The 27,486-nt window shown below is 51.6% G+C and overlaps 2 protein-coding genes across 6 annotated transcripts; one reads left to right on the top strand and one right to left on the bottom strand.

Annotated features, from left to right (window-relative positions):
- The first annotated feature begins 1,058 nt into the window (after window positions 1–1,058).
- ZC3H12A (zinc finger CCCH-type containing 12A) lies at window positions 1,059–11,207 on the top strand. The gene is made up of 5 exons (XM_066564767.1): window positions 1,059–1,459; window positions 4,391–4,530; window positions 6,436–6,670; window positions 8,202–8,308; window positions 8,414–11,207. The coding sequence occupies exons 1-5, from the start codon at window positions 1,059–1,061 to the stop codon at window positions 9,400–9,402; spliced, it is 1,872 nt and encodes a 623-aa protein (XP_066420864.1). The 3' UTR covers window positions 9,403–11,207.
- Window positions 11,208–20,043: 8,836 nt separating this feature from the next.
- MEAF6 (MYST/Esa1 associated factor 6) lies at window positions 20,044–26,559 on the bottom strand. 5 transcript variants are annotated; one of them, XR_010784942.1, is made up of 9 exons: window positions 26,437–26,559; window positions 26,206–26,321; window positions 26,033–26,120; window positions 25,451–25,496; window positions 24,761–24,953; window positions 22,038–22,067; window positions 21,878–21,935; window positions 21,246–21,279; window positions 20,044–20,798 (listed from the first exon to the last, which is right to left on the bottom strand). XR_010784942.1 is itself a non-coding variant. In XM_066564869.1 (8 exons), the coding sequence occupies exons 1-8, from the start codon at window positions 26,530–26,532 to the stop codon at window positions 20,790–20,792; spliced, it is 612 nt and encodes a 203-aa protein (XP_066420966.1). In that variant the 5' UTR covers window positions 26,533–26,559; the 3' UTR covers window positions 20,044–20,789. The 5 variants fall into 5 exon arrangements, 3 of the variants coding, with proteins under 3 accessions (XP_066420966.1, XP_066420967.1, XP_066420968.1); XR_010784943.1 differs by lacking the exon at window positions 22,038–22,067; XM_066564869.1 differs by lacking the exon at window positions 21,878–21,935.
- Between the last annotated feature and the right edge of the window lie 927 nt (window positions 26,560–27,486).

Genomic DNA, 27,486 nt, shown 5'->3' on the forward strand with positions numbered 1-27,486 from the left:
GAAAGAAGTGTTGGGAAAGCACCTACTTAAGAACTGAGTAAGGATTATCTCTGATCTGAATCTCGCTCTGTGTGTGTGTTACTGTTGAGCACACAGTGCGGTTTCAGACACGGCCAGAGACAAGGAAAAATGATTGTTTCGGGGTAACCACAAGGAAGATGAATGCAAATGCATTCCTGTAACTGGGAGAGTTCCTCGCTCCTGAGCTGGGCTCCGGTACATGGCCTTGGGGAAGCAAATTTGCAACTACCTTCATTAAATTGTTTAGGCATGATTAATCAGAAGTCAGAGATGCGAAGTTTTTGCACGTTTCACAATGTAGATTTAACCCGTGCAGTTCCATACAGGTGCGGTTTAGCGCTTGGCAAGGCACAGGCACCGCAGGGTGACAGATGTTTCCTGCCAGCTCCTACCTCCTCTACACGGCCGAGCTGATAAACCACAGTGGCTGAATCACGGCCACCTGCATCGCCGGACCCAGGCGGCGCAAGGGACGCGTGTCACGGAGCCCGGCCCCGAGGCGACAGCACGGAGGGCGGGCCGGCCGGGCCGGGCCGGGCGGAGGCTGCCGCTCCACCCCTCGCTCCGCTCTTCCGCCCCGAGAGGTTCTCCGGTATAAATAGGGGCCGCCGCCCGCCCTGCTCTGGCCCCATGGAGAGGCAGCGGCAGCTCGGCGGTGGCAGCGGCCCGGTGAGTGTGGGGGGGTTCGGCCGGGAGCGGGGTGGGGGCCGGGAGCGGAGCGGGACCAGGCCGGAGTTCGGCCGGGTGGGGAGCGGAGCGGCACCGGGGCGGGGGTTCGGCCGGGAGCGGGGTGGCGGCCGGGGTTTGGCCGGGAGGGGAGGGGAGCGGAGCGGAGCGGCACCGGGGCGGGGGTTCGGCCGGGACCGGGGTGGGGGCCGGGGTTTGGCCGGGAGGGGAGCAGAGCGGCACCGGGGGGGGTTCGGCCGGGAGCGGAGCGGGGCCGGGGGTTCGGCCGGGCTGCGGGGCCGCTGCTAACGCCGCTGTCGCCTCGCAGGTCCCGGCGGCGAGCGGAGGCCGCGAGTCCCCCGCCGGGAGCCATGAGCGCGGGCAGCGTCGCCCCGGGCTGGCCTGAGGCGCTGCCGGCCGCGGCCCGGCCCGCAGCGGGGATGAGCGGCAGCGAGAGCCCCGAGGGGCCCGGAGACGGCCCCGAGCTGCAGCTGAAGGTGGATTTTTTCCGCAAGCTCGGCTACTCCTCGGAGGAGATCCGCGTCGTGCTGCAGAAGCTGGGCCTGGGCGCCGACACCAACACGGTGCTGGGGGAGCTGGTGAAGCACGGCTCGGCCGAGCGGGACGGCCCCGAGGCCCCGCCCGAGCCCGGCGAGGCCCCGCTGGTCCCTCGGGGCGGTGCCGGCAACAAATCCCCCGCGCCCGGCCCCGAGGAAACGGAGAGCGACAACCTGAAGCCCATCGTCATCGATGGCAGCAACGTGGCCATGAGGTGCGTCCGGGGTGGGCACGGGGCTGTCGGGTGTGAGCTCTGCCTGGGAGCTCTGCCAGGGCTCGGAGATGAAAAGCTGTGAGCGCCACGCTCAAAGCAGCCGCTTCTGGGTGCTGGGAACGGGGCTGGTAATATTTTCCAAAGTTCCTCTCTGACACACGAGGACGAGCATCCCGTTTGCCTTTGCGGGCCCGTCTTGCCACTGTTCTGCCCGCCCAGAGCCGCCAGTCACGGGGCAATGGTGAGGCCAGCAGTGCTTCCTTTGAAACAAACACTTCCTCCTGGGCTCTGGCAATGAGGGGATAACTGAAGAGACGTTGTCCTCTCAACTAGTGGCTTTGTCTAAGTTTCCGTAGCAGGAAGTTGCTCAATAAATAATTACAGGGTTAATTAGAGAAGGCTTTGTAATATGGAGCTCCATTGGAGACTTGTCTCCAAATTGTGCCTCTTGTATATTGGTGAATTTCTGTAGAAGGTACAGAGCAATGAGATGTCAGAGGTGTCACCAAGGCAGGGCTGTGACTCATCCTCACCGTTTCACGTGCCCCAGTGTTGCTGGAGCAGGCTCTGTTGGACACTGTGACCAGAGCTCCCAGTATCCATGAAGCATCCAGACTCTCAGGGCTGGACATTTATTGGTGTGATGTCCCCATTTTCACCCTGACTTTTGCTCCCACTTTGGTGAGCGTTGCTTGCCCTCACCCCACCCCAGCAGTATGTGTTCCCCACCTCTGCATAGCAGACTCTTGAAATTTAACACACCAGCTTCTGAACTGGGCCCTGAAAGCTTTTTTCTGTTGCAGCTCAGAAGCTGCCTCCTTTGTTGTTTATGTTTGTGTATGCAGATTTTATAAAAAATAACCCTGGGTGCGGGTGGAGCTGCTGTGTCTTTTGCAGTAGGTTTGTCTGAGGTGAAAGTGCTGTGTGGAGGTTTGTTTGCAGGTGTGGTTTTTGCCAAGCCCTGGCTGACAGTTCTGAGAACAGAACTGAGAAAGATGGGGCACAGGTGAGCCCCAGGGTGAATGAGGGGTGGTGGTGGCAGTGGGACAGGGCAGGAGAGTGAAAGCCGTGCCTGGCACCCCTGAAGAGAACCTGCTCCAGTTCCTACCCTCTCCACAGCCCTGGGAACACTGTGCAAAATGACCTAATGTGAGCCCAGGCTGATAAGTGACTCTGGCAACAACGTTTACCTTGGATAAGTGCTTGGGCTTTAATAGCAGGATTGGCTGTGTTTGTTAGTGAGGAGCCTCTTAGTGGTGAAAGTTACCCCAAAATGCAGAGGGGAAATCACAGCAGCTGTGAGTCAGGGCAGGCCAGAGCCCAGGGTCTGACATGAGAGAAGCAGTCTGGCTTTTTTAAGCAATTCGCTAGAAGGGGAATTCCATTCTGAAACTTCCTGTATTGATGGTGTGATGTTCCCTGCTGATTCATTTGCAGTATGTACAGTGGCCTCCCTCAACAGCTCTTGACAAACTTATGCAAATCATAGTGGAAATTAGCTTTTACTTCCTTCTAAGGGAATTTTTTCTTGGCTGCTGCCAAATCAGATCAGCCCAATCAGATTAGCTGCCTTCTGGAGGTTCGAGGTTGGTAGCAGAGACTCAAAAAATAAAAACAACCAACAACCCAAAACAAAGACAAACCAAAAAAATCCACCAAAAGGGATTTGTTTTTCACACTTGTCTCTAAAAAATTGTAGTAACCTGTGTCTGGCTATTTATAGCTAAATCCATCTGATATTGGAGAAAACTTTTAGAGCATCTTCTGATGGTGATTTTCAGCCTTCTGTAATTTAGGATTCTTATTGAAGGTGTGTTAGGTGTCTCTTTAGGGGTTAGTTCTGTTGCCAAGCGTTCAGTTCTTCTAGAATAAGTACTTTAGTACAGCTCTTCAACTTCCTTTGTAGTTTCAAAGAAAGGGTGAGGCTGGGAGGGAACTGAAACTTCTCTGTAGTGGTGCTGCAACAGTGCCACTGCAGGAATGGCTCTGGTGAGGGGCTGGTGGGGGCTGAAATGCCATTCAGGTGCACGTAGAAGGAGGAAGATTTGGGACAGGTAGTGACCAGGTGAGGAAAACCTTCCTGAATTGTGAGAGCAGTTCTCCTTTTGGGAGTGTAGTGCATTGTGACAGAGCATGGGCAGTTGGATCCCCACAGTGACATATCAGGCTGGAAGAGAAGTGTTGGAAGCTTGCCAAAACCACTATCAGCAGAAGAGCTGATTGCACTGTAAATACTAGTGCTTGTAAAACAGGAGGGGTAGTTTCCTCCTAGAAGTTCTGGAAACTTATTGATATGACTTAATGAATAATTAAGAAGCTTTTTGCATCAGTATGTGGCTTCTGACAAGGCTGTCAAACTTTGTTCTCCAGCTGCCATGAGTTGTTCTCTCATCCAGCACTGATGACAGGAGATGATGCCATTTTGTGCAAATAGTGCATTTGTAGATGAGGTTTGGAGCCATCATGGAATGAATCATCTTTCCTTGAGATGAGAGTGCATATAAAACACCTTGTTTTCCTGCAGTGATCAGAATAAGTTTGCAAGCAAAGGCCCAGCGAGGGTGCAGTGGCAGGAAACAGTCACTGGCATCAGCTGTCAGAGTAGCACAAAGGGCTTTTAGGTCACATTGTGCTCTGGGCTAAAAATAACATCAGCAGGCTTGAAGCAGAGACTGTTTCAGAGCAGCTGCAACAGTTCCAGCTGCTGCCTCCCTCCCAGTGAGTATTTGGGTGTTTACTGGTGTCCTGAGGTGCTGACACAAACGGGGGTGCTGGGCAGGTCTGAGTGAGGGTGTTGTTACACAAGACAAGCATCTGTGTTTGCTGCCTGTGCTCCTCAACCCTTCACTGAAGCTTGTCCTAATTGCCAGCTCCCTTTGCTCTGTGCACTGAATCATGAAGGGATTAAAGTCTTAATTTTCTCCTTTGCAGCCACGGGAATAAAGAAGTGTTCTCCTGCCGAGGTATCCTTCTGGCTGTCCAGTGGTTTTGGGACAGGGGACACAAGGATATTACAGTCTTTGTGCCATCGTGGAGGAAGGAGCAGCCCCGACCAGATGTACTCATAACAGGTATGAAAATATGGAAACCAAAAGCAGCTTTTCAGGCTGACTGCTCTGTCACTTAGTGAGCTTGCAGAGTTCTGGCTAAGTCAGTAATTAACTTCAGAATGGAAAGTCTGAGTAGTAGGAGCTGCAATGAGCTGAACTGACCAGGGAGTATTAGTCATTAACTTCTCCCCTAAGCCAGCTTTTGCCTGAATCAGTTGGAATAATTTAGAAAACAAGAAATGTAATACTGCTCTACTTCCTAACTTCTTGTCTTTTATTTCTTGATGTTTTTCCTCTTGCAGGTACATGCTTTGTATTTAACTGAAGCATATTTAGCCAGAATTATTCAAATTGAGGGGAGCTTGCAGAGAGCTGAGATTTTAATAACTCGGAACAGTGATGAGCAGGATTGAATATAGTGTGGGTTGTGCTAAAATAAATGCTTTTGTTTATTTATGTCTTGTATTTGCAGAGTTCCCAGACGAAGGGAGGAATGATGAATCTGACTCCATGTTCTTGAAGGCTAATTTATTATTTTATTATACTATATTGTATTTAAGACTACTATAGTAAAGAATAGAGAAAGGATACAGACAGATGGCTACAAAGATACTAATGAATCTTGTGACTCTCTCTCCAGAGTCTGACACAGCTTGGCTATAATTGGCCAATAAGTTAAAATAATTCACAGCAAAAACAATAAAACAATTTCCAACCACATCCCAAAGCAGCAAAACATAGGAGAAGCAAATGAGATGATATTGTTTTCCTTTTTCTCTGAGGCTTCTCAGCTTCCCAGGAGAAGAATCCTAGGCAAAGGGATTTTTCCAGAAAATATGACTGCAACAATAATGCTATTTCATCTGCATGAAGGGCTGTGCAGGTGTCTCACTGTCATATTTTCTGGAAAAATCCCTTCACAGGATTTTCTCCTGGGAAGCTGAGAAGCCTCAGCTTCTCCTGTTTTGCTGCTTTGGAATGTGGTCTGGAGGTTGCTTATCCAACATGTGAATTGTTTTTACTTAATGACCGATCACCATCAGCTATGTCAGACTCGGAGTCAGTCACGAGATTTTCATTATCATTCTTGTTGAGCCTTCTGTCTGTATCTTTTCTCTCTTCTTTAGTATAGTTTTAGTATAGCATTCTTTAATATAATATTTGTACATAAATAAGTATGTTTACATTTATATATATTTATATACATTTATGTATATAAGTATATATACATCAGTATAAAGAAATAAAATAATAAAATAAAAATTAAAAATAAAATAATAATTAAAAATTTATGTCTAATATATACTTTATATATAAATAAAAAGAATAAAATAAAAATAAAATCATGAAATAAAAGAATAAAAATAAATGATAGAATTTAAAAATAAAAATTAAAAATAGAAGATAAAATACTAAAATAATAAAAATATAGACATTAAAATGATATGAAAGTGATACTAAAATAGACAAATTATTAAATATATTAAAAATAATATTGAAATATAAAAATAATATAAATTATATCATAGAGGGATATCATAGAGGGATATCATAGAGGGATATCATAGAGGGATATCATAGAGGGATATCATAGAGGGATATCATAGAGGGATATCATAGAGGGATATCATAGAGGGATATCATAGAGGGATATCATAGAGGGATATCATAGAGGGATATCATAGAGGGATATCATAGAGGGATATCATAGAGGGATATCATAGAGGGATATCATAGAGGGATATCATAGAGGGATATCATAGAGGGATATCATAGAGGGATATCATAGAGGGATATCATAGAGGGATATCATAGAGGGATATCATAGCCTTTGATATCAGTGGAGTCAGATTCACTCATCTCTTCCCTCATCCTGGGGACCCCACGAGTAGCACCCAGGTGTGCTGACAGCTGTGTTTGCTCCAGACCAGTACATCCTGCGGGACCTGGAGAAGAAGAAGATCCTGGTGTTCACGCCGTCGCGGCGCGTGGGCGGCAAGCGCGTGGTGTGCTACGACGATCGCTTCATCGTCAAGCTGGCGCACGAGTCCGACGGCGTCGTGGTGTCCAACGACACCTACCGTGACCTGCAGAGCGAGCGGCCCGAGTGGAAGAAGTTCATCGAGGAGCGCCTGCTGATGTACTCCTTTGTCAATGACAAGTAGGGCTCTGCCTTCTGTTGTTAGCTTGTGTCGTTTTCAGATTTTTTTATTTCTTGGACAGCGTCAGTGCGTGACTCTAAAATCCGTATGGAGTGTTAGGAAGCTCGTCACGTGTTGGTCAGATCTTGTGTTTGCGGGGTTCCCAGAAAAAGGGAGGAATGATGCATCTGACTCCATGTTCTTGGAAGGCTTTGTATTGAACTGAAGCATATTTAGCCAGAATTATTCAAATTGAGGGGAGCTTGCAGAGAGCTGAGATTTGAATAACTCAGAACAGCGATGAGCAGGGCTGGATACAGTCTGGGTTGTGGACAGACAGAATAAATGGTTTTGTTTATTTATAATGTCTTGTATTTGTGGGGTTCCCAGACAAAGGGAGGAATGATGCATCTGACTCCATGTTCTTGGAAGGCTAATTTATTATTTTATGTAATTATATTATATTAAAGGATAGAGAAAGGATACGGACAGAAGGCTAAAAGATACTCATGAGAACCCATGACTCTCTCTCCAGAGTCTGACACAGCTTGGCCATAATTGACCATTAAGTCAAAACAATTCACATGAAACCAATGAAACAATCTCCAACCACATTCCAAAGCAGCAAAACACAGGAGGAGCAAATGAGAAGGAGAAGCAAATCAGATAATATTGTTTTCCTTTTTCTCTGAGGCTTCTCAGCTTCCCAGGAGAGAAATCCTGGGCAAGGGGATTTTTCCAGAAAATATGACAGTGACAGTCAGACAATACAATCCTTCTGGGCCTGAGAACCAAGGGCAGCCTCTGCCTCAGGCCCTGAAAAGTATCAACAAAATTGAATTGGGGGGAGGGGAGCAAACTGGGGAATATGACTTCATTGCCTGAAGCTGTAATTGGACAATTAACCCCTGATGTGCAAATAGACCAAACTTACATCTGTCTGAAAAACTCATGACCGTGGTCCATCTTGGATGTAGCCTGTGTGAGGCTTTTGCACTGCCCAAAGTGTACCTGTTGAAGGCCTTTAATAAATACCTTTATTCTTCTAACTCTGGCTAGCCTCTGTTTTAGGTAGCCACTCTATGGCATCATTTTCCTGGGCTTTTAAGAAAGATTTGTGTGAACACACTGCCTTGTCCTAATGAAGCAATAGCAAGTGACACATGAGAAGAGCAAAATGCTAGTGAAGAAATAATGAAAAGCTGTAGGATACAAAGCCAAAAGAAGTTGGTGGCATCTCAGTAGCTGCTCCTAATTTGGAGCTAGGAGCTCCAAGGAGAGCTCCAGGGTGTGATTTCTTCACAGGACAATTGTTAGCAGCAGGTAGTAATTCTGGTTGACAATCAGGCATTGAGCCTCTTCTGTGCCTGAAGGGAAGCATTTTGTGCTGGTTTGGACTGGGTGGCAGGAGGATTATCTCTGGAGAAAATGGGAGAGCTTTGTGGGGATCACATAGCTTTTGATCTTTAATGAAATGGGAGTCTTCGAGAAGAAACCCAACCTCAACTCAGACAAGTGAACTGCTTCTGACTGAGATTTGTTTTTCTTTAGGTTTATGCCTCCAGACGATCCCTTAGGGCGTCATGGCCCCAGCCTGGATAACTTCCTCAGGAAGAAACCTGTAGTTCCAGAACACAAGAAACAGCAGTGCCCTTATGGTAAGACCTCCCTTCTTAATGTGAAGAACCAAGGTGCCTGTGCGAGTGTCACTCATAATCTAGTCAAATCCAGCTGGTCATTTCATGCTCTGGCTTTCCTTACAGGGAAAAAATGCACTTATGGAATTAAGTGTAAGTTTTACCATCCTGAAAGGATCAACCAGCCGCAGCGCTCGTTAGCTGATGAGCTCCGTGCCAACGCAAGGCTGTCTCCAACCAGAAGCACCAGTGCCAAGGAGGAGAAAAAGGGGAAGCGGGGTTCCCAGGCAGAGCTCTTGTGCTCTGTGCCCACAGAGAGTGACAAAAGCTCTGTACAGAAGGTCTCTGCAGAGAGGAAGAGCTTGGCCCACAAAGCCAAGCCCAGCGACGTTGTGCTGCAGGCCAAAGGCTGCGTGTCAGGCACTGTCTCCCCTGACAGGTACCAGCAGCCTCCCATGGATTCTCTGTCTTACATCTCTCAGGAGCATCTCGACTCAGGCATTGGCTCTCTGGAGAACCAGCTGTCTGACATGTGGCCTCACAGATGTACCAGCCACTGTGACCATTCCCACACGGAGCAGGTGCCCGTGTGCACCTGCAGCAGGCAGAGACCCATCTACCCACATTCCCCCAGCTTAGAGCAGAACGGGCTGCTCTCTTACAACCACAGCTCCCACAAATCTTCATCCTCTGGTGCTAGCTTCTTGCAGTACAGCCCTGAGATGCCTCGCTCGGGGGCACCCCACTCTTTCTCAGGCTTTGGGGTGCCCGTGGGTGCAGCAGGGCAGTACAGCCTGCCCGGTGAGTTTGGGGCCGCGCTGCCGCGCTCGCGGGAGTTCTGGTCCGAGCCGTACCCCCTGCCCCAGGTGAGATCCCCTGGTGTGCCCGGCCCCCACCCTGTGCATGGGGCCCCAGGGCCGCCCTATGGGGACTCAGGGCCCTGGGCTGGCCCTGAGCAGTTTGCTGAGGAGAGGGCCAGCGTGCACGTCAAGCTGTGCAGCATCTTCCACCCGCACCTGGTGGATGCCGTCATGAGCCGCTTCCCCCAGCTGCTGGACCCCCAGAGGCTGGCAGCAGAGATCCTCACCTACAAGGCTCAGAACCCGGGTGTGTGAGGCAGGTGCTGAGGGCAGGCAGGTGTGGGGAGAGCTGGAGGGGCTGGGATTTGCCTCTGCAGCTGCCACAGGTGCCTTCTGAGTGCTCCTTATTCCTTTGGAAGGGCTGGGTTCCAGCTGGAGGCTGGGTGCCAGAGGTGATGTGCTCACAGCAAATTCTGCTCCAGCTATCACCACGTGCCTGTGGGAGAGGTGAGAACATTCCAGCATCCCACCTTCCCCAGGGGCTAAGCAGGAAGGGAGGCTGCAGCTCTGGAGCAGGGCTGTTCCTTTGGGGTTCAAGGGAGTCTGGCACACCCTGAGCTCCTGCAGTTGTCCATAACTGCATGTGAGAGAAGTGGGTGCTGCCTTTGTAGGGGCCTAAGGCTCGTTTCTGGGGACCCAAATGCCTTGCTAATGCTGTTGTTAGGTCCTGACTAAGCCTCTTTACTAAATCCCACCATTCAGATCTGTGGCAAATATTGGGTTATAAATGTAATCTGGAGCTGGATTTATCTGACTGGCTTTACTGGTGCACTTCTTGAATGATGTTTTCCACACCCCTCCCACCTCAGCTGATCTTCCTGAGGTAATTGTGCCCCATGGACCACAAGTGCTTGGTGAGCTCTGAGCTCCCAGGAGCACAGTCCTGGCTCTGGGGAGTGGCTGGACACTGCTCCAGAGCTGGGTGTGAGTTGTGTGTTGGGTGCGTGCTGACAGCTGCAGTGTCAGAGCAGGTGGGTGAGCTGAGCGTGCTGTGAGTGCTGCTCTGGAACTGTCTCTGTCCCAGGATGGCTCTGTGCAGCACCGACAAGGATTTATTATGTGCCTTTTGCTTTCAGACAGCAATAGAACAGCTGCAGTCACATCTGGACTGCTGCCAGGGGCCTTCCTGAGGAGTCTTGAGTATTTTGTGTTGTAAAGCTGTTGCTTCCTCTTCTTCCTCACCAATATTCTCCTGTCCCCTTTGGCTGTGCCCAACTAGAGCAGCATCCAGAATTGTAGAATAAGAATTATTTGGCAAGACTGTTTTTGTTTCATTTCCTCTTACTCTGTAAGATGTTTTCTATTGTAGGTACTGTAAGAGATTTTAAATATGCAAAAACAATTGCTGTAGTAATTGGTTCTGGTCCTGGAATTTTGCTGTGCAAGGGACGCAGAAATGTTCCTGGCACTTGCAGGCCAGAAGCAGTTGATTTGTTGATACACATTGTATCTGTGTGTGTTGTTGTTTTCTAAATACAATACGCCCTTCTGTGGTTAAACCAAGGTCATTGAGTGGCAAATTAGGAAGGGAAGAGTGGAAGGCAGCTGGTCCTGAAACCCTCCTGGGAGCGGGGTTGTCTGTTCTGCTCTTCCTCTGCTGTCCAAGGGATGACCTGCCCAGACTGGCACCGTGTGCCATGAGACCACAGGGACACAGGAACCTGTATACCTGGTTAATAATGATACATTACAAATTAGTAATGTTTCATGTTAGTAAGCAAAATGCTTCTTAATTTTAAGTAACCTGATACTTTGCATATTTGTAAATTACAGATAAAATGGTTTTTAATGTTACTGTTCAGCATCTTGCTGCTTGCAGTTTTTAATCAATGCTGTTCTCACCTCAGCCATATGTTACTTGGCAAGGTGGGTTTGGGTTTCTGGTGGAATGCTGGTATCTGCTGCCTCTCTTGCAATGAGAAGATTTAACATTTTGTACTCCCCAGCTGACACTTGCTGAACTTTCTGTATCACTATGCAGCGTAGCCATGTACTGACTAGCCATGTGACAGCCCTGGCAAAGAAAAACTGTGTTATATAAATAAAAACTGCTGACTCGACATATTTGGTCTCTGGTGGCTTTGTGGAGGAACATTCAACATTTTGGTTGGCTTTCCAGGGAAGGAAGCCAGAGAAATGATCCTTCCTCCCTGGAGGTTCCTCTGACAGGCTTTGATCTGTGTGTGCAGTCTGAGGCTGGGTATTGACAGGCTGTTAATGATGCAGTGACACCAAAACATCCATGTGCTGTGGCAGATAAGGGCATGAGCAGTGTCTGCTGCTGATTTGGCTTCCCTGGGGTTGCTCAGTGCCCAGGGCAGGTGGGGTGAGCAGCAGCACTGGCTCTCACTCAGCACCACAGTGTGGGTGCCTCGGGTGCTAAAGCAGCATTTCTTGCCATTGAAAGCAGCAGAATTGCCGTGCTCCTGGCAATTTTGGAATCAGCATGGACTGTGTTTGCCTTAAAGGGGCAATTCCACAGTACAGCCTGGAAATAAATACATATTTTATCCAGTTACAGTACGTTTGTGACAGATATTGAGTGTGGAATATGTGAATGGTTACACGTCCAGGTTTTGCTCTGAAGATTTGTTATGGACTGGAAGTGCAGCAGGAATATCAGTGCTCACCTTGTGGTGTAAGGATCTTCCCCTCCCACCTGCTCCACTGCAGCACAGCGTGTTCTTATCTCACTGGTTAAATAACTTTATGGTCTGTATTGAAACTTGTGCTCTTCAATTACCACAGGGCAGTGACTGTAGTTAATGAGAAGCCAGGGAGGCAGGTGCTCCCAGGGAGCAGCTGCATTTCAAAACAAACCTGCAGCTCTCAGTCTGAAGTCTTTATTGACTGTGGGAGAGGAAGCCTCTGGGGCTGTCACTGCAGTGACAGAGCTCATGTGGCTCTGTGTGGGGATGGAGAGGTGTGTCAGGGATCTGAGCACACCTTTAGCCAGGTGAGGAGTTTCCTGCTATCCTGAATGAGATCTGGAATTGAAAAATGCTGCAGGATTTTAAGGCTGGCGTTCCTGTGAAAGACAATAGGTAATTCTAGTTTTACAGGATGTGTAGAGGGGTTTGGTTTTGTGTCTCAAAGCTGCACTCAAAGACAGTTAAAGAGATCAGTGCAGAGGTTCATTATCACAACCAGGAGAGGAAGAGCTGGAGCTGACTGACTTTGCTTGTGATGTTTCTGCTGTAGTGCCAGTCCTGGGGCACATGGACTGGTTTGGGAGGGTCAGGCCCTAGCACAGATCTGGTCAAAGTTTCTCCCCCAGACTTCTGTGTGTGCTGCTGGGGCAGCCACAACCCCACTGCTGTGCTCTGAGTTTCTCCTTCATTCACACAAAGTTCTGTGTTGTGTCCCCATTCCCCAAGCTCACTGTGGTGCCAGAATCTGGGACATGGCAATGCTGACTGGAACTGTTGCTGCTGCACATTTTTTTCCCCTACACACTCCTCAGTGCCAGGAGTGGTGGGGCTGCCTGCCTGCACACCTTGGAACCCTGCTGGGGCTGTTAAGGGCGGGTTTTGGGATGCATCCTCTGGTTTGGCACTTCCTGAGGCTTGGGGGTAGAGCCTGCTGTGCTGCTGGGTGTTTGGTTTTGGGTGTTTTGCCAAACTGGGTCAGATCTGTGGGTCAGATCTGTGTGTCAGCTCTCGGGGCTGTTGGAGGGAAGGAGGTCACACAGGGGCCTGTTGAAGGTTTCCTGTGCTCAGGGGCTTCCCAGCCCTCATCCTGTCAGCTGTGTGCCACTGCAGCCTCGTGCTGAGCTTCAGGAGGGGCTGGTTCCTCCAGGCAGGCCAGTCTGCTCCCCAGGGCTTGCTTGTCACAGACATGTTTTATGAAAAATCCTTTCCTTAGGATTGTTCCTCCTGAGAAGCTGAGAAGCCTCAGGAACAAAATGTAACCAATGGTTATCTGCTGCTGTGGAATGCAACAGGTGCATCTGGGATTGGGCTCATGTGGTTGTTTCTAATTAATGGCCAATTAATGGCCAATGTCTGAGCCCAGCTGGCTCAGACAGAGAGTCCGAGCCACAAGCATTTGTTATCATTCCTTCTTTTGCTATTCTTAGCCAGCCTTCTGATGAAATCCTTCTATTCTTTTAGTATTGTTTTAATGTAATATATATCATAAAATAATAAATCAAGCCTTCTGAAACATGGAGTCAGATCCTCGTCTCTTCCCTCATCCTCAGACCCCTGTGAACACGGTCACACTTGCTCATCTCTCCACTGCCCTGTGCTGCCCTTGCTCCCTGAACTTGCATTTGAACTCAGCTGGTTCCTCCCCTTGGGGGTTTCCAGGATGTGGCCAGCTCAGTTCCAGTATTTCAAAGCATTTCCAGAGGCAGGAAAGGGGAAGGTTCCTGTGCAGCCTGTGGGTCAGGGGATGGGGTTTGTGCACCATCATGGGGGTGCAGTGATGGGAGCAGGGTCAGCATCCACCCCCTGCTCCCCCAGGCTGAGCCTGCTGCCCTCCCTGTAGAGGGGAATGGATGGACTGAGCATGGCAGCAGCTCTGCACCCTGTACCCCACAGAGGCTGCAGCACAGCCTCCCTGTGAGACAGGACTGCAGGAACTGAGGAACTGCAGTCAGTGTTGCATTCAAGAGGAGGGAAAGGTGCTGGGGAGGAGCTGGGTGCTGCCCCAGGGCAGGGGGGGGAGGCTGGGGTGGGATGGGGTGGGGATGGTGTCACAGACACATTTTATGAAAAATCCTTTCCTTAGGGTCTTTTCTCCTGAGAGGCTGAGAGGCCTCAGAAACAAAATGTAAACAATGGTTATCTGCTGCTGTGGAATGCAACTGGTGCATCTGGGATTGATCCATGTTGGTTATTTCTAATTAATGGCCAATCACGATCCAGCTGTCTCGGACTCTCTGGTCAGTCACAAGATTTTATTATCATTCCTTTCTATTCCTTGCTAGCCTTCTGATGAAATCCTTTCTTCTATTCTTTGAATAGATAATTTTCTTTTAATATAATATATATCATAAAATAATAAATGAGCCTTCTGAAACATGAAGCCAATATTTTCATCTCTTCCCTTGTCCTGGGACCCCTGTGAACACCACCACATTGGTAGTGCTACCTGTTTCCTTTCCTCTTACTCTGTAAGATGTTTTCTATTGTAAGTACTGTAAGAGATTTTAAATACCTAAATTAAATTACTACAGTAAAACCAATTGCTGCAGTAATTGGTTCTGGCCCTGGAATTTTGCTGTGCAAGGGATGCAGAAATGTTCCTGGCACTTGCAGGCCAGAAGCAGTTGATTTGTTGATGTTCATTGTATCTGTGTGTGTTGTCAGGATGCTGTCAGCCCTTGCTTTCCAGCTCTCACAAGCTTTCCTAAGAGCCCTGAACACTCCAGAGCCCCCCAAATCCAGGGGCTGCCCCTGGAAGCCAAAGTCTGGGGCAGCAGCAGCCTGCTCAGCCCTCCTGCCAAAGCCACCGAGGGCCCTGGCCAGTGGAGCAGCGTTGCACAAGTGTGCTGGAGGAAATGCAGCCTCGGGTTAAGCAATAGGTCAGGAGCTTTGGCTGGGGAAGGTTTCTGTGGCTCTTGCCTTGCTGCAGGTGCTGCATGGGGATGCAGAGCTGGGGGCTGTAGCTCATCCTGCTTGGTGTCACCCTCCTCCTCCTCCTCCTGCTCCCTGTGGGCTGGCTGGGGATTTCCAGCCCAAGGATTGCCATGGAGAGGCGAATGGAGGCTGCAGCAGGAGCAGGACCTTGTCACTGTCTGGTGGTCCCAGCATGGAGGGTGCTGTGATTCCTGCAGGACTGGGTGTGACGTGCTCACAGGGGTCTGAGGATGAGGGAAGAGATGAGGATCTGACTCCATGTTTCAGAAGGCTGATTTATTATTTTATGATATATATTACATTAAAACTAATGTATACTATACTAAAAGAATAGAAGAAAGGATTTCATCAGAAGGCTGGCTAAGAATAGAATAGCAAAGAATGATAACAAAAGTTTCTGTCTCGGACAGAGAGTCTGAGCCAGCTGATTGTGATTGGCCATTAATTAGAAACAACCAACATGGGCCAATCCCAGATGCACCTGTTGCATTCCACAGCAGCAGATAATCAATGTTTACATTTTGAGGCCTCTCAGCTTCTCAGGAGAAAAAATCCTAAGGAAAGGATTTTCCATAAAAGATGTGTGTGACACATGGGAGGCCAGCTTGGGGCCCCCATGGCACCTGCCAGGACCTGGTTTTCTGTGGCATTTCTGAGCAGCTCGGGGCAGTCCCTGGGTGCAGGGTGAGTCAGGGCTGCTGCTGCTGGCGTTGCCTCAGTTCCCTGCATGTGGGAGCTGCACGGGCACGTTGGGAGCACAGATCCCTGCCAGTCCTGCTGCTGCTGCTGCTGTGGGTGTGTGCTGGTCCCTGCTCTGCTTCAGCCAGAGCTCATCCTGTCCCCCTCCCCAAAGAGCCTGCGGGGCTCTGGTGGAGCTGTCCCAGCCCTGCTGGGGAAAGACCAGGCAGACACGAGCGATGGGGAGCAGCTGCCTCTATTGAGCAGGGTGAGCCTGGGGCAGGGTGCAGCCCCCTGTGCTGGGCCAGGCCCGGGCACTGGGCAGCCCCTCAGCCCTGCAGGCTCTGGGCCAGGTCTTGTGGCCAGCACAGGGCCCTCAGCCATGCCTGGGGAGCCTCCTGCCCTTGGTTGCTGTCTCAAGGAGCCGGCCCAGGGCTGTGACGTGTGCAGGAACATCAGGAAGTCAGTGGGTGAGTTTTGCAATCCCTCACCCCAGTGCAAGGTGACTGAAGCTGGTGCTGACCAGACTCTGGTTCTGGAACTCCCAAAAGCAGCAGAGCAGGAGGATGCTCCTCGGTGGGTTTCACCAGGCACAGTCAGCCCTGGGCAGGGAGGGCTGTGCCGTGTCCTGGGGCAGACCCAGGGCCAGTGGCTTGTCCTGAGCTGCCTCCTGCTCCTGGGGAATGGCTGCAGCTCTGCTGGATGGGCTGGGCCCAGCCAGCACCAAGGGATGGATGGAGGCACATACAGGGGTGCAGCTGGGACTGCAGCAGCCCAGGCAGGGAGGGACGTGTGGATCCTGCCTGGTTTGCTGAGCCCTGCTCACACCCTCACTTACATTTTCTGCCTGTCAGGCTGGATGGAGCCACGTGCTTGCTGAGGTGCCTCCATCCACGGGCGTCCTGGGAAAGAGCAGAGGAGAGAGGAGACACCAGTGGGAGCACCCAGCCAGGCTCCTGCTGGGAGCAGAACCAGGAGCCTCTCCCAGCACCGCCCTCCCCGGGCTGCCCAGTGCCACCCAGTGCCCAGGTGTGTCACAGACATCTTGTCTGAAAAACCCTTTCCTTAGGATTTTTCCTACTGAGAAGCTGAGAGGCCTCAGGAACAAAATGTAAACAATGGTTATCTGCTGCTGTGGAATGCAACAGGAGGATCTGTGATTGGTCTCATGTGGTTGTTTCTAATTAATGGCCAATCACAGTCCAATTGGCTTGGACTCTCTGTCTGAGACACAAGCTTTTGTTATCATTCTTTCTTTTTTTCTATTCTTAGCCAGCCTTCTGATGAAATCCTTTCTTCTATTCTTTTAGTATAGTTTTAATATAATATATACCATAAAATAATAAATCAAGCCTTCTGAAACATGGAGTCAGATCCTCGTCTCTTCCCTCATCCTCAGACCCCTGTGAACACGGTCACACACAGGTGGGAGCTGGTGGCTCACCCACACTGCCCACAGCAGAGCTCAGCACATTTCCCCCTCCCCACCACTGCCTCCCTGTGCCCCCCCACCACTCCCATTCCCTACCTTCTGGGCTCTCTCCCTCACTCCCACTGGCACTTTGCTCCTCTGCTTCCCCCAGCAGCTCGGGGCTGTCCCCAGTGTTCCAGGGCAGCTCCTGCAGCTGGAGCAGGGTGTGAGGGTCTGGGGGGTCACGGGGCTGTGGGGGCTGGCACCCCCCGGGACCCCCAGCACTCACCCGCTGGCGCAGGCTCTGCTGTTCCCGCAGCAGCTCCAGGAACCGGCTGCTCCACAGCAGCTTCTCAGCCCCCAGCTCGGTGCACAGGAATCGCACATCGGCCTCCAGAGCCTCCAGCCTCCCCAGCACGGCCTCGCTGCCCTGGCCACGCCACTGCCCTGGCAGCACAGCTCAGCTCCTGCCACCCCCCAGGGCACTGCCAGCCCCGGGGACACCCCTGGGCCAGGGACCCACCTGTCTGTGCAGGCTCCCACGCAGAATCTGAGTCCACATCCTCCTCCTCCTCCTCGCTCCCCTCCAGTCTAAGCTGCAGGGCTGTGCCGAGCTGGAAGCCAACACGGACAGGGGGGGCTCGCAGGTGCGTGGGCACCAGAGCCCCCCTGGTGCCACCCAGCAGGCGCTGGCTGTCCCGGGCTTTACCTCCTCGGTCACCTGGAAGGCGCCATCCCAGCAGCTCTTGTAGCACATCAGCAGCACCTGGGCGAGAGGAGGGCTCACCCCCGCCCTGGAGCGGCTCTCGGCGGGCACAACCGCACCCGCCCAGCGCCTTGAGCCGAGCAGCCCCCAAGGGACGAGGGTGGTGCGGTGAGGCAGCTGCAACACCCGCAGCAGCAGCGGTGCAGGGATTGCACCCTGACCCCAGTGCAACACCCACAGCAGCAGCGGTGCAGGTATTGCACCCTGACCCCAATGCAACACCCGCAGCAGCAGCGGTGCAGGGATTGCACCCTGACCCCGAGAACACCCACAGCAGCAGCGGTGCAGGTATTGCACCCTGACCCCAATGCAACACCCGCAGCAGCAGCGGTGCAGGGATTGCACCCTGACCCCAGTGCAACACCCGCAGCAGCAGCGGTGCAGGGATTGCACCCTGACCCCAGTGCAACACCCACAGCAGCAGCGGTGCAGGGATTGCACCCTGCCTCCAGTCCCCCCACAGCAGCAGCGGTGCAGGTATTGCACCCCCGCACGCCCCGTTTGGAGCCGGCCGAGGTTTGGGGAGCCCCCTGGGGAAGTGGCTGTGCGGTACCGACCCAGGCCAGGCTCCAGAGCCGCCGCAGCCCCCGCAGCGCCGTCCCGCAGAGCTCCAGGAGCCGCCGGCCCCCGGCGCGCAGCAGCCGCGTCCAGCAGGGCCCGGCCGGGGCTCGGTGCCGGCCCATGATGGGCACCTGCGGGCCGGACACGGACCTGCTCGGGCTCGGCCGGGGCTGCCCAGCAGCGATACCGAGGGCGGTCAGGCTCTGTCCCGGCTCGCCGTGAGCAGCACACGCGGGACCCCCGCTCCCTCCCCGCTGCCCCCTTACCCAGCCGTGCACCGCGCCCCTCCTGCCCCTCGGCCACCAGATGAACTCCTGCCTAATCCTCTTGGTGACGAGGCTGTGCAGGGATTAGCGTTTCCCTAACGCTCCACCTTTGCGGTCCATAAGGACAGGGGTTGCTCTCCTGCGCTTTCCTTTGCTCAGGATTCATCTTTCACAAGAAAAGGACTCAGGATGTATTTCTAACCACTAGTTTTAGCTTTAATTAGCTTTCAGGTAAAGTCTGTGCAGCTCCCTCTGACTCCTGTGCTCAGCTACTGGCCATCCTGCGGGTCTTTAGTCACTCAGGCTCTTTAGGAAGTAAAACAGAAGCGTTCAGAAGTCAAATGGAAGTTTTAGGCACAGCTGCTGGAGTCAGGACCCAGCGGGGAACAGCTGATCCTTTGACTGAATCAGGTGTGTGCCATTTCTCTTTCTGCCCCGTCCGTGTGCCCCCCTCAGGCTGCAGAAGAGGCTGTCCCCTCCTTTGGTGACAAACACGGCCAGAGGCAGGAATGGCTGCGCTTCATTGTCCCTGCAGCACCCCAGCGTGTCACAGGGAATGCAGAGCTGACCCTGCCTGCACACAGCCTCTGAGCTACACCAGCCCTTTGCTGCTTCTCCAAAATGTTCCACCCAAAAAAGCCTGGCAGCTTTCCTCGAGGGCAGAGGTGCAGCAGAGACTTCAGCCTCTGAAATCCAGGTGCTCCAGCCATCCCTGCTTGGAGCAGCAGCAGCAGCAGCAGAACTGTTTTCATACTGAGGCCGGGGAACCAAAACCATCAGCTGAGAATTCTTTTTTCCAGAACTATGGAGGAACAAGGCCTTGTAGTTTATGCTGTTTTAGATCTTCAACCCCCCTGTACTTAAACTGTAGCTTAAAACACAGAAGTAGGCCGGCTTTGCAGCTTGGCCTTTAAGCTGCTCTGTCGTGACCCCCCCGTGGAGGAGCAGCCACCAGTCCCAGCTCCCTGCAGGATAAGCCAGCTCCCTCCAGGAACAAATACAGAGCTGCCTTGATCCCCAGATCAGACACAGCCCAAAGCAGAATTCTGCTCCCTCACAGTCCCAGTGCCTGGAGAAGACCCCAATTTGGGAAGACCCCAAATCCCAGGGGAGCAGAGGTGCAGCAGAACACTCGAACCTGTGGCAGTTCCACAGGCTGTGCACACTCTGGGGACTCAGTGACAGCCCTGTCCCTCAGCAGCAGGGGTTACACAAACACATCCCAGCACTGATAAAGCAATTCCCCACAGCTCAGATCTACAGCAGCAACAAGATTCTGACGTGGCTGCTGCGAGAAGCACCCAGCTGTGATTCCTGTCCCTCTCCAGGGACAATCCAGCTGCCTCATCCCTGACCTGCCAGCAATATTCCCTGACCAGCAGAACCATGGACATTCCAGTCATGCCTTGCAGCAGGATCAGCCAAACACAGCTGGAGATCAGAGCCTGGCACTCCCTGCACAACTTAGGAAGAGCTGCCCCAGGAGAGAAAGCACCAAGAGAACCTCCCATGGGACACAGGACAAGGAGCAGCTCCAGTGCCAAAGGGGAAGAAGCCCAGCAAGTCCCCATAAAGCAGATGGACACTAAAAAGCAGCAGGAGTCAAAGTTTGGACTGAATAAACCATGAGAAGAGACAAACATGGAACTTTTATTGTTTATGTACAAATGACAGAGGTTTGTATTAAAAAGAGAACCCACCCAAAGTCAGCGACAGTGAAGAGTTGGCTCTGAGCTCTGGCCCTTCCTGCACCTAATGCACTGAGGAATATTGGGAGATGGTGTTTAAAATGAAAGAGAAAAGGGTTAAACTGCCTTCTTCTCTGCTTGAGTAAGAATCAAAAGCTGCTCCACAAAATGAAGAACCTTCCACTACACGGACTAAACAAAGAAACCCAAAGTCAACTTGTAACTATACACTTCAGCTTTAAAAAAGGCACAACAAAACCAACAAAATAAAACAAAACAAAAAAAAAACAAACCTTCAAAGCTAAATATCAGCAACAAAAGTAATTTAAGTCTCACGACATGGATGGGACACACTGAATCCTAGCCCAGTTCCAGTGGAAAAGGAAATGCCTCTCTGTGGGTCTGCAGGTGACAGGGGGGCAGCAGTGTCAGCCTTTTCAGCAAGTTCCCGACCACGGTGGAAGCACAGAACAGTCAGGAATTCAGAACTACTACAACTACTACACCACCTTTGTCCTCCTGCAACTCAGGTGATTTAAAAATGATGCAAAGTACATGGTCCAGGATTTCCTCCCCCCATCCAAGTCCCTTAGAGTGAGTCACTCCTGCTGCAGCTGCCATCCTGCTTCAGGGCTTCTCAGAGGGGAGTCACAGACCTAAATCCCAGGAGCATCAGCACTGATGGCTCTAGTAGTCCTGCAGAGAAAGGACAGCACATGCACATTAACACCTTCCCACCTCCGAGTCTGCTCTTGGAGCTGGGGCCTCTCAGTCCTCTCTCATCTCACACACCACTAGCTGCAGGCAGAACAGACCTTTCTCTTGCAGCTAAACACTGAAAAGCAGGACCCTTCCAACCTCGAGTATCAACTCAAACCAGATGCTTTTGATGCTCCAGATCATGACAAGGTTAACAGGATGCAAAGCAGCTTTTTCCATGAGAAGCACACAGGAGTTATCTGTGACCTGGGCTCAGCTGCTGCCACAGCCAGGGGACAATGCTGACCTCACACTGCGACTCCTCAACCATGACAATAAGAACTCAAATGACAGCAGCAGCAGCAGCAGGAGGGTTTTTAAAGCTTGTGAGTCAGCAGCCCTTCCAGTGAGCAATGAAAACACAGACAGAGCACGGATACTTACGGCTCTTGGCTTTTTGTTTAACTTGAGATCAATCCTGTGGTTGGAAAGACAAGAGAAACGTCCATGTCAATACCTGACCCAACACCAGAGTTACTGCACAGGGCACAGCTAGACAGAGACTATGGTTAATCCATCCATTCCCAGCTGGCTGAGCCAGGGGCTGTTCCCAGGGTTACTGGGCACGAGAGCAGCACAGGAGAGCAGAGCTATTATTTGCCAAAAAGCAGATTCCATCCACTCCCAGACAGAGTTAATCAAGGGGCACAGTCAATCACAGGGCACTTAGGCAGTGAACAAGGGGAACCAGGCATGCTTTATGTTAATTTAATCTGCCAGAGGTGTAACTATGCCACAGGTAATTAGCCAGACATAGCGTGAGAGTTATTTACTCGGATAGAGAGAGGAGTTAGGATGACAGGGATTATATGAGCCAAAATTACTGAGTTAAGTACATTTTTCCAAAAGGAAATATCCAAGTCTATACTTATCTCCTTAAGCAGCAAAGCCAAAAGAATCAGTTTTTAAACTAAGTTTTAAAGTTAAAAAGTTTTATCTATTCAAATATGAAACAGAAAGGTAAAGAAGAGTGAAGTTAATTTATAATTTGCTGAAGTTATTAAATAAAATGTTACCTCCATCACGCTTTTCTGTTTTTAAAAAATACTTCCCAGCCTAACCTAATATACATACCTACAATTAAACAGATAAACTAGGGGTTAGCGAGGTCTCAAAAGGCACATCGTGTCTACACACTAACAACACAGCACAAGTACTAATTCAAGTCAAACTTACTCAAAGTCATAATCAAACATGCCAGACGGGCTGAGGGGCAGCATTTGAAAGGAAGAAAGCAATAGAAATTAATATACTAATGAATTAAATCAATTAATTGATTAGCCACCCTAGCGAGATTGCTAAAAAAATGAAATGAAATAAATAATAAAGCCAGTGTTCAAACACCATTGAGTTCTTCAGGTATCTTAACCAGGACTGGACACAAAAAGCTCTCTGGCTTGGCAATGCAGAGTCCCCCTCCCCACTGGATTTCTGGGAACAAGAGGTGTTAGCACAGAGGTGGGGTTGGCTCACACAGGGGATTTTAGGAGCTGAAGGAGGGGCAGCTGCCAGGCCCAAGGGCAGGACAGGAACCCAAGGGTTGGAAAACCAAAGTGAGGGGTCAGGAAGCTGGGGAGGGGGCTGGGCTGCCAGGGCAAGGCAAAGCTGCTTCAGGCAGAGGTGACACAGAACTTGGTGCCCAACCCTGCACTGGGCTGCTCCTCCCACACCCCAACAACGCTGCTGTCCCCAGCTGTGGTGGCCCAGGGATGTTGGGCCAGAGCTGAGCAGTTTGGGGACTGTCCCACTCCCCAGACCCAGCTGTGCCCACAGCTGGCAGGATTGATCACGGAATCCCATTCCAGGACTGCACTAAGAGCAAACAGCACTGGGCTCCCTCAAACCCAACCAAGCACACAGAAAATCATCTCCAGCCTGGCCTTGCTGTGGTGTGGCAGGGAGCAGAGGGACAGCACGGCCCCTGCAGCCACACCTGAGGCCCTGGGTGCACCTGGAGCCAAAGGCCCCAGAGGGGAAGGCAGCGAGGCTCCTGCAGGGCCCTTCCCCAGCACCTCCCAGAACGGGGCAGCACAACCCACAGTCGGGCTGGCAAGAGGAAGAGCTTCTGAATAAAGAGAAAAGGCAACATTTCTTTTATTTTTCTCTTTTGTCATGCCAGACCCCTCAGGGGACAGACCCACAGGTCTGGCTGGAGCACCTGTGGGGTTGTGGGGCCTGGGATCCCCTCGCTGCACGTTGTTGCTGGGGTGTTTTTAACCTAAACATATTCGAGAACTGTTTGGTCTTGTCTGCCAAAATTTAGGGGATACTCAGTAACAGCAATCACAATTTTAACAGAGCTTTTATTACAGACAAATTTAATGATCTTTTTATGGTTTTTAATTGTCTATCTGGCCCTGCTGAGCATTACAAACAGTCAGTTCCTGCCTTGCTGAGCCCCTCGGAGTGTCTGAAGGGGAACACAGAAGCTGCCACAGGTGAGCAGGGCAGGGCTCCTCTGTCCAGCCAAAGCTGCACAGGGGGGATGTGAAGGAACCCAGAGCCACAGAGCCTGTTGGGGAGCAGCTTCCCCCCAGCTCCTGTCCCTAAAGTCCGGGTCATGGACCAGAGCAAAGAGATTTGTGTCAGTTCCAGCACCTGCCCTGCACCCCACCATGTTGTTGGCCATGGTTTGTCCAGGGAGAATATTTTCTAATTTGTTTGAAATGGCAGTTTCCTTAAGCTGTACTTCAGTTTTACAGGTTGTTTCTCTGGACTTGTTCACGGATGTAGTTTCTTGTGTTATTCCTGAACTTCTTCCAAATATCTACAGGCAAAAAAAGAGATTTGAACTTCTTTGGATTCCCAGCTCATGGGGAACCAAAGGGACATCCAGTCCTTTTGGATATTTGCCCAATTCAGGCTGCTGTAGGAAGCAAATTCTGACCTAAGAATTAAAGACATGCTAATGACTCAACACTTAATGAAGGCAAAAAAGGAGTTAAGCATTTTTCAAGCATTGTACCTACCTCGTGTCCCCACCCCAACTGTCCCCAGCCCCCCTTGCAAAGTTTTACCACTTTAAACCCTTTCTCTAATTGCATGGCAGGTCCCTTAAAGAGGAGAGCCTGTCCCTAGGCAGAGCCAACAGCTCAGAGCCAGCACAGAATGGCTCTGAGAGAACTTTTAAAACTAGAAAGTTTTAAAAACCCCATTACTTCTATGAGATCCTTAAGCCCCAGCTTCAGCAATCCTTCCAGACAGCTCTGCAGTGTCTCCTCTCCAGGGTTTTCCTCCCTCAGGGCCTGACTCACAGGCACTGTCACTGCCAGAGACTGGCTGAGGGCACAGGGACCAGCTCACTGCCCTCATTATGCCTTAGGGGCAGAGCTGGACAGGTAAATCCAAGCAGAAAAGACTTCAATGAATCTGTTCCACGTGAATTTCAGGTCAGTTTAATAACAAACACTCTGAGGTGAAGGTGACACAGCAACTCCTCTATGCCAGCACTGAGACTCAGGTGGGATGTGAGAGCTGGAAGGGGCTGGACTGGAAATCCAGACACAGGGAGTGTCCAAAACCCCAAAAACATTCCCACTGGCTTTCCACCCTCCCTCAAAACAAGCACTAACATTCCTGTTCTCCTGGGCTCTGCAGAAACCAAGCAGCAAGCTCAGGAGGTCAGGACCTGCTGGAAGGAATGAGCTTTATCCTGGAGAGATGGGAGAGCTGGAGAAGCTGCCCAGCTGTGCCACAGCTGGAGCGAGCACCCTGTGCTGCTTGTTTAACTTCCTCAGCACTCTCCCCTCCTCGTCCAAAAGCAGGAAAACCACCCAAAGAACTGACCCCAGCTGCCTGTTGGTTATTCCAATGTGTTACTGGTTCCCCTCAGGCAATAAATTCAATCCAGCCCCAGCCAGCTGTCCAGGTGTGGTGAGCAAGCTGCTGGTCCCACTGACCTGTGTCTGTTTTTGTTCTTTCTCTTTTTGTGGCTGCTGTGGTGGCTCCCAGAGGAAGTGGAGGAAGCAGCTTTCTGGGGCTTCACACCCTGCACGGAGCCATCCAGCTCTTCAGCATCCTCCTGGTTGGGCTCATTCTCCTGGTTGTGGAAGTCTGGAGAAGTGTCACTCTCTGTGCCACTGCCCGGCTCCCCTAGAGCAGGACAAAGCCAGGTGAGCACCAGAGTGAGCTCCTGGCACAGCCCTGAGGGGGAGAAACAGCCCCAGAACAGCAGCAGAGGCACCTGAGCCCTGCAGCACCAGGTGAAACACAGAGCCTGGGAAACAGCTCTGCAGGATGGACAGGAAGCTGCTCCCCAGCTCTGAGGAACCACATCTGATTTGGTGCTGCTCACAAAACGGTTTCTCAGTGTCCTGGAGGTGAGTGGTCCCTCCCCAGGCCTCCTGTGACTGACACATCTGCAGATGCAGGGCTTCAGCTCCTCCGGCCTCTTCCTCCACAGAGCACCAAAGCAATTTCAATCCCTTTCACACACAACAAAGCCCTCTGAGCCTGGAAGGAACCTGGGAAGCCGGAGCAGCCTGAGGGCAGCAGACACAGGGGCTGGGGAGCCAGACCCCAGACAGGGCAGAACGGTGGGGAGAGTGTAATTCTTCCCCAATTCAGAGAAAAATGACAAAGGGACTTACGCTTCTCAATGAGCTGGTCCTGCACTCCAGCTAACGCACTGACAGCCTGCAAAAGCAAACAGCATGTCAGGCCAAGCAGGGATTCACTTCCCAGGGCTCAAAGCACGGAGACCAGGTCACACAGACACGTCCCTCTGAAGTGCCCCATGTGACACCGGGGGTCTGGGGCACAGACAAAGCCAGGGGACAGCAGTGACACCAGAGACAGGCACACTCCCACCCCCAAACACCCGGAAAGGGGCTCTGGAAGAGGCTGCAGGGTGGGATGGGGATGCTTAGGGCAGGGAGCCAGGGCAAGAATGGGATTTCAAATGGGGAATTCATTCTGCAGGTGATCACAGCAGGACTGAGGCACCAAGGGACAGGGATGGGATGGGATGGGATGGGATGGGATGGGATGGGATGGGATGGGATGGGATGGGGATAAAACAGGAACAGGAATGGGGACAAGGAAAGGGATGAGATGGGGATAAAACAGGAACAGGTGTGGGGACAAGGAAAGGAGACAAGGATAAGGACACGGATGAGGGGAGGGGTGGACACAGGGCCGGTTATGGGGTCAGGGCTTGTCCCAGCACTCACCGCTGCTGAGGTGACCGACGACTTGCTGAAGAGCCTCTCGGCCTCCTTGAACTTGCGGTTCCTGCGGTCGTTTTTGCTGTTGGAGTTCCTGAAACAGAGACAGGCGCGATGGCGGGGCCGGGCGGGCGGGGGGCCCTGGCGGGCGGGCAGCGCCTCCTCCGCCCCTCACTCACTTCTGGTTGGTGAGATAGCGATCCCAGCCGCGGATGATGTTGCCGTACATCTGCGTGTCCTCCAGGTAGCTGCCCTCGAAGGCGTAGATCTGCCTCTCCAGGTTTGCCAGCGTCTCCTGCCGGGAACACCGCCGCGCATGGAGCAGGCCGGGCCGCGCCGCTCCGGCCCCGCCGCTCCCCCAGCCGCTCCGCCGCCACCCGCACCGCACCGAGCCCTTCCCCGGTGCTCACCGCCAGCTCCTGCTTGCGTTTCACCAGCTCGGCGAGCTCCCGGCGGGTGTCCGGGATCTGAGGGGGCCCACCGGCCTTGGCGTGCAGCGCGGCCATGGCGGCGCGGCCTGCGCGGGCGGGGCGGGCCGGTGCCGGCGGCGGCCGCCAGGGGCGCTGGTGAGGCGGGAGGGGCGGGGCGATAACCTCAGCCTCATTAAATAAACCCGACACTCCTAATTAATTACCCTGCCTATCCTCTCATTAGCCCTGGGAGGATGAACGGGGCTCAACCAAACACTAATCCGAAAAATCCTAGCTTTTTCTTCCACCTCCCACCTAGGCTGAATAGCAATCATTATCAGCTACAACCCTAAACTTACCCTCCTCAACTTCTACCTATACTTTACCACTATAAATAACTGCAACCGTTTTCCTCACCCCAAACACAATCAAAGCCCTAAAGCTTTCTGCCCTAATAACTGCATGGACCAAAATTCTGTCACCAAACGCAACACCCTGGGGTAGCTTGGTTGGCGGGACCCAGGCTTGGTGACAGCGACACCGGGGGCAGCCCCAAAGGTTGGAGCGTTCTGTGGTTCTGCTGCTAAAAATTCAGATATCCCCCAATTCCGTGGTTTTTAGGGTCACTCTGAAAGGAAGGAGGGGTTTGTCTTTACAAACAAGCTGTGGGTAGATAAAACCAGCGCTGAGAGATAATAGAAGCAATGGGAAGGATTCTGCTGATTGATAAATGGAATGAAAGGGATTTGTCTTTACAAACTGTGGGTCTGCTAGTAGATAAAACCAGCGCTGAGAGATAAAAGAAATAATGGGAAGGATTCCACTAATTGATAAATGATTCCCTTTTGAGAGGGATTTGTCTTTACAGACAAACTGTAGGTGTGCTGATAAATAAAACTGGAAACTGAGAGATAAAAGAAATCATGGGAAGGAGCATTAATTCCACAGGAATTCCACACAAGGGAAAAAAGGGGAGGTATATATTGGAAGGGGTTCTGTATTAGGTGTTTTGGGAAGTCTGTACCTCTCAAGTACCTCAGTCAGTGGGCA

The sequence above is a fragment of the Molothrus aeneus genome, chromosome 23, assembly GCF_037042795.1.
Source record: "Molothrus aeneus isolate 106 chromosome 23, BPBGC_Maene_1.0, whole genome shotgun sequence".
NCBI lineage: Eukaryota > Metazoa > Chordata > Aves > Passeriformes > Icteridae > Molothrus > Molothrus aeneus.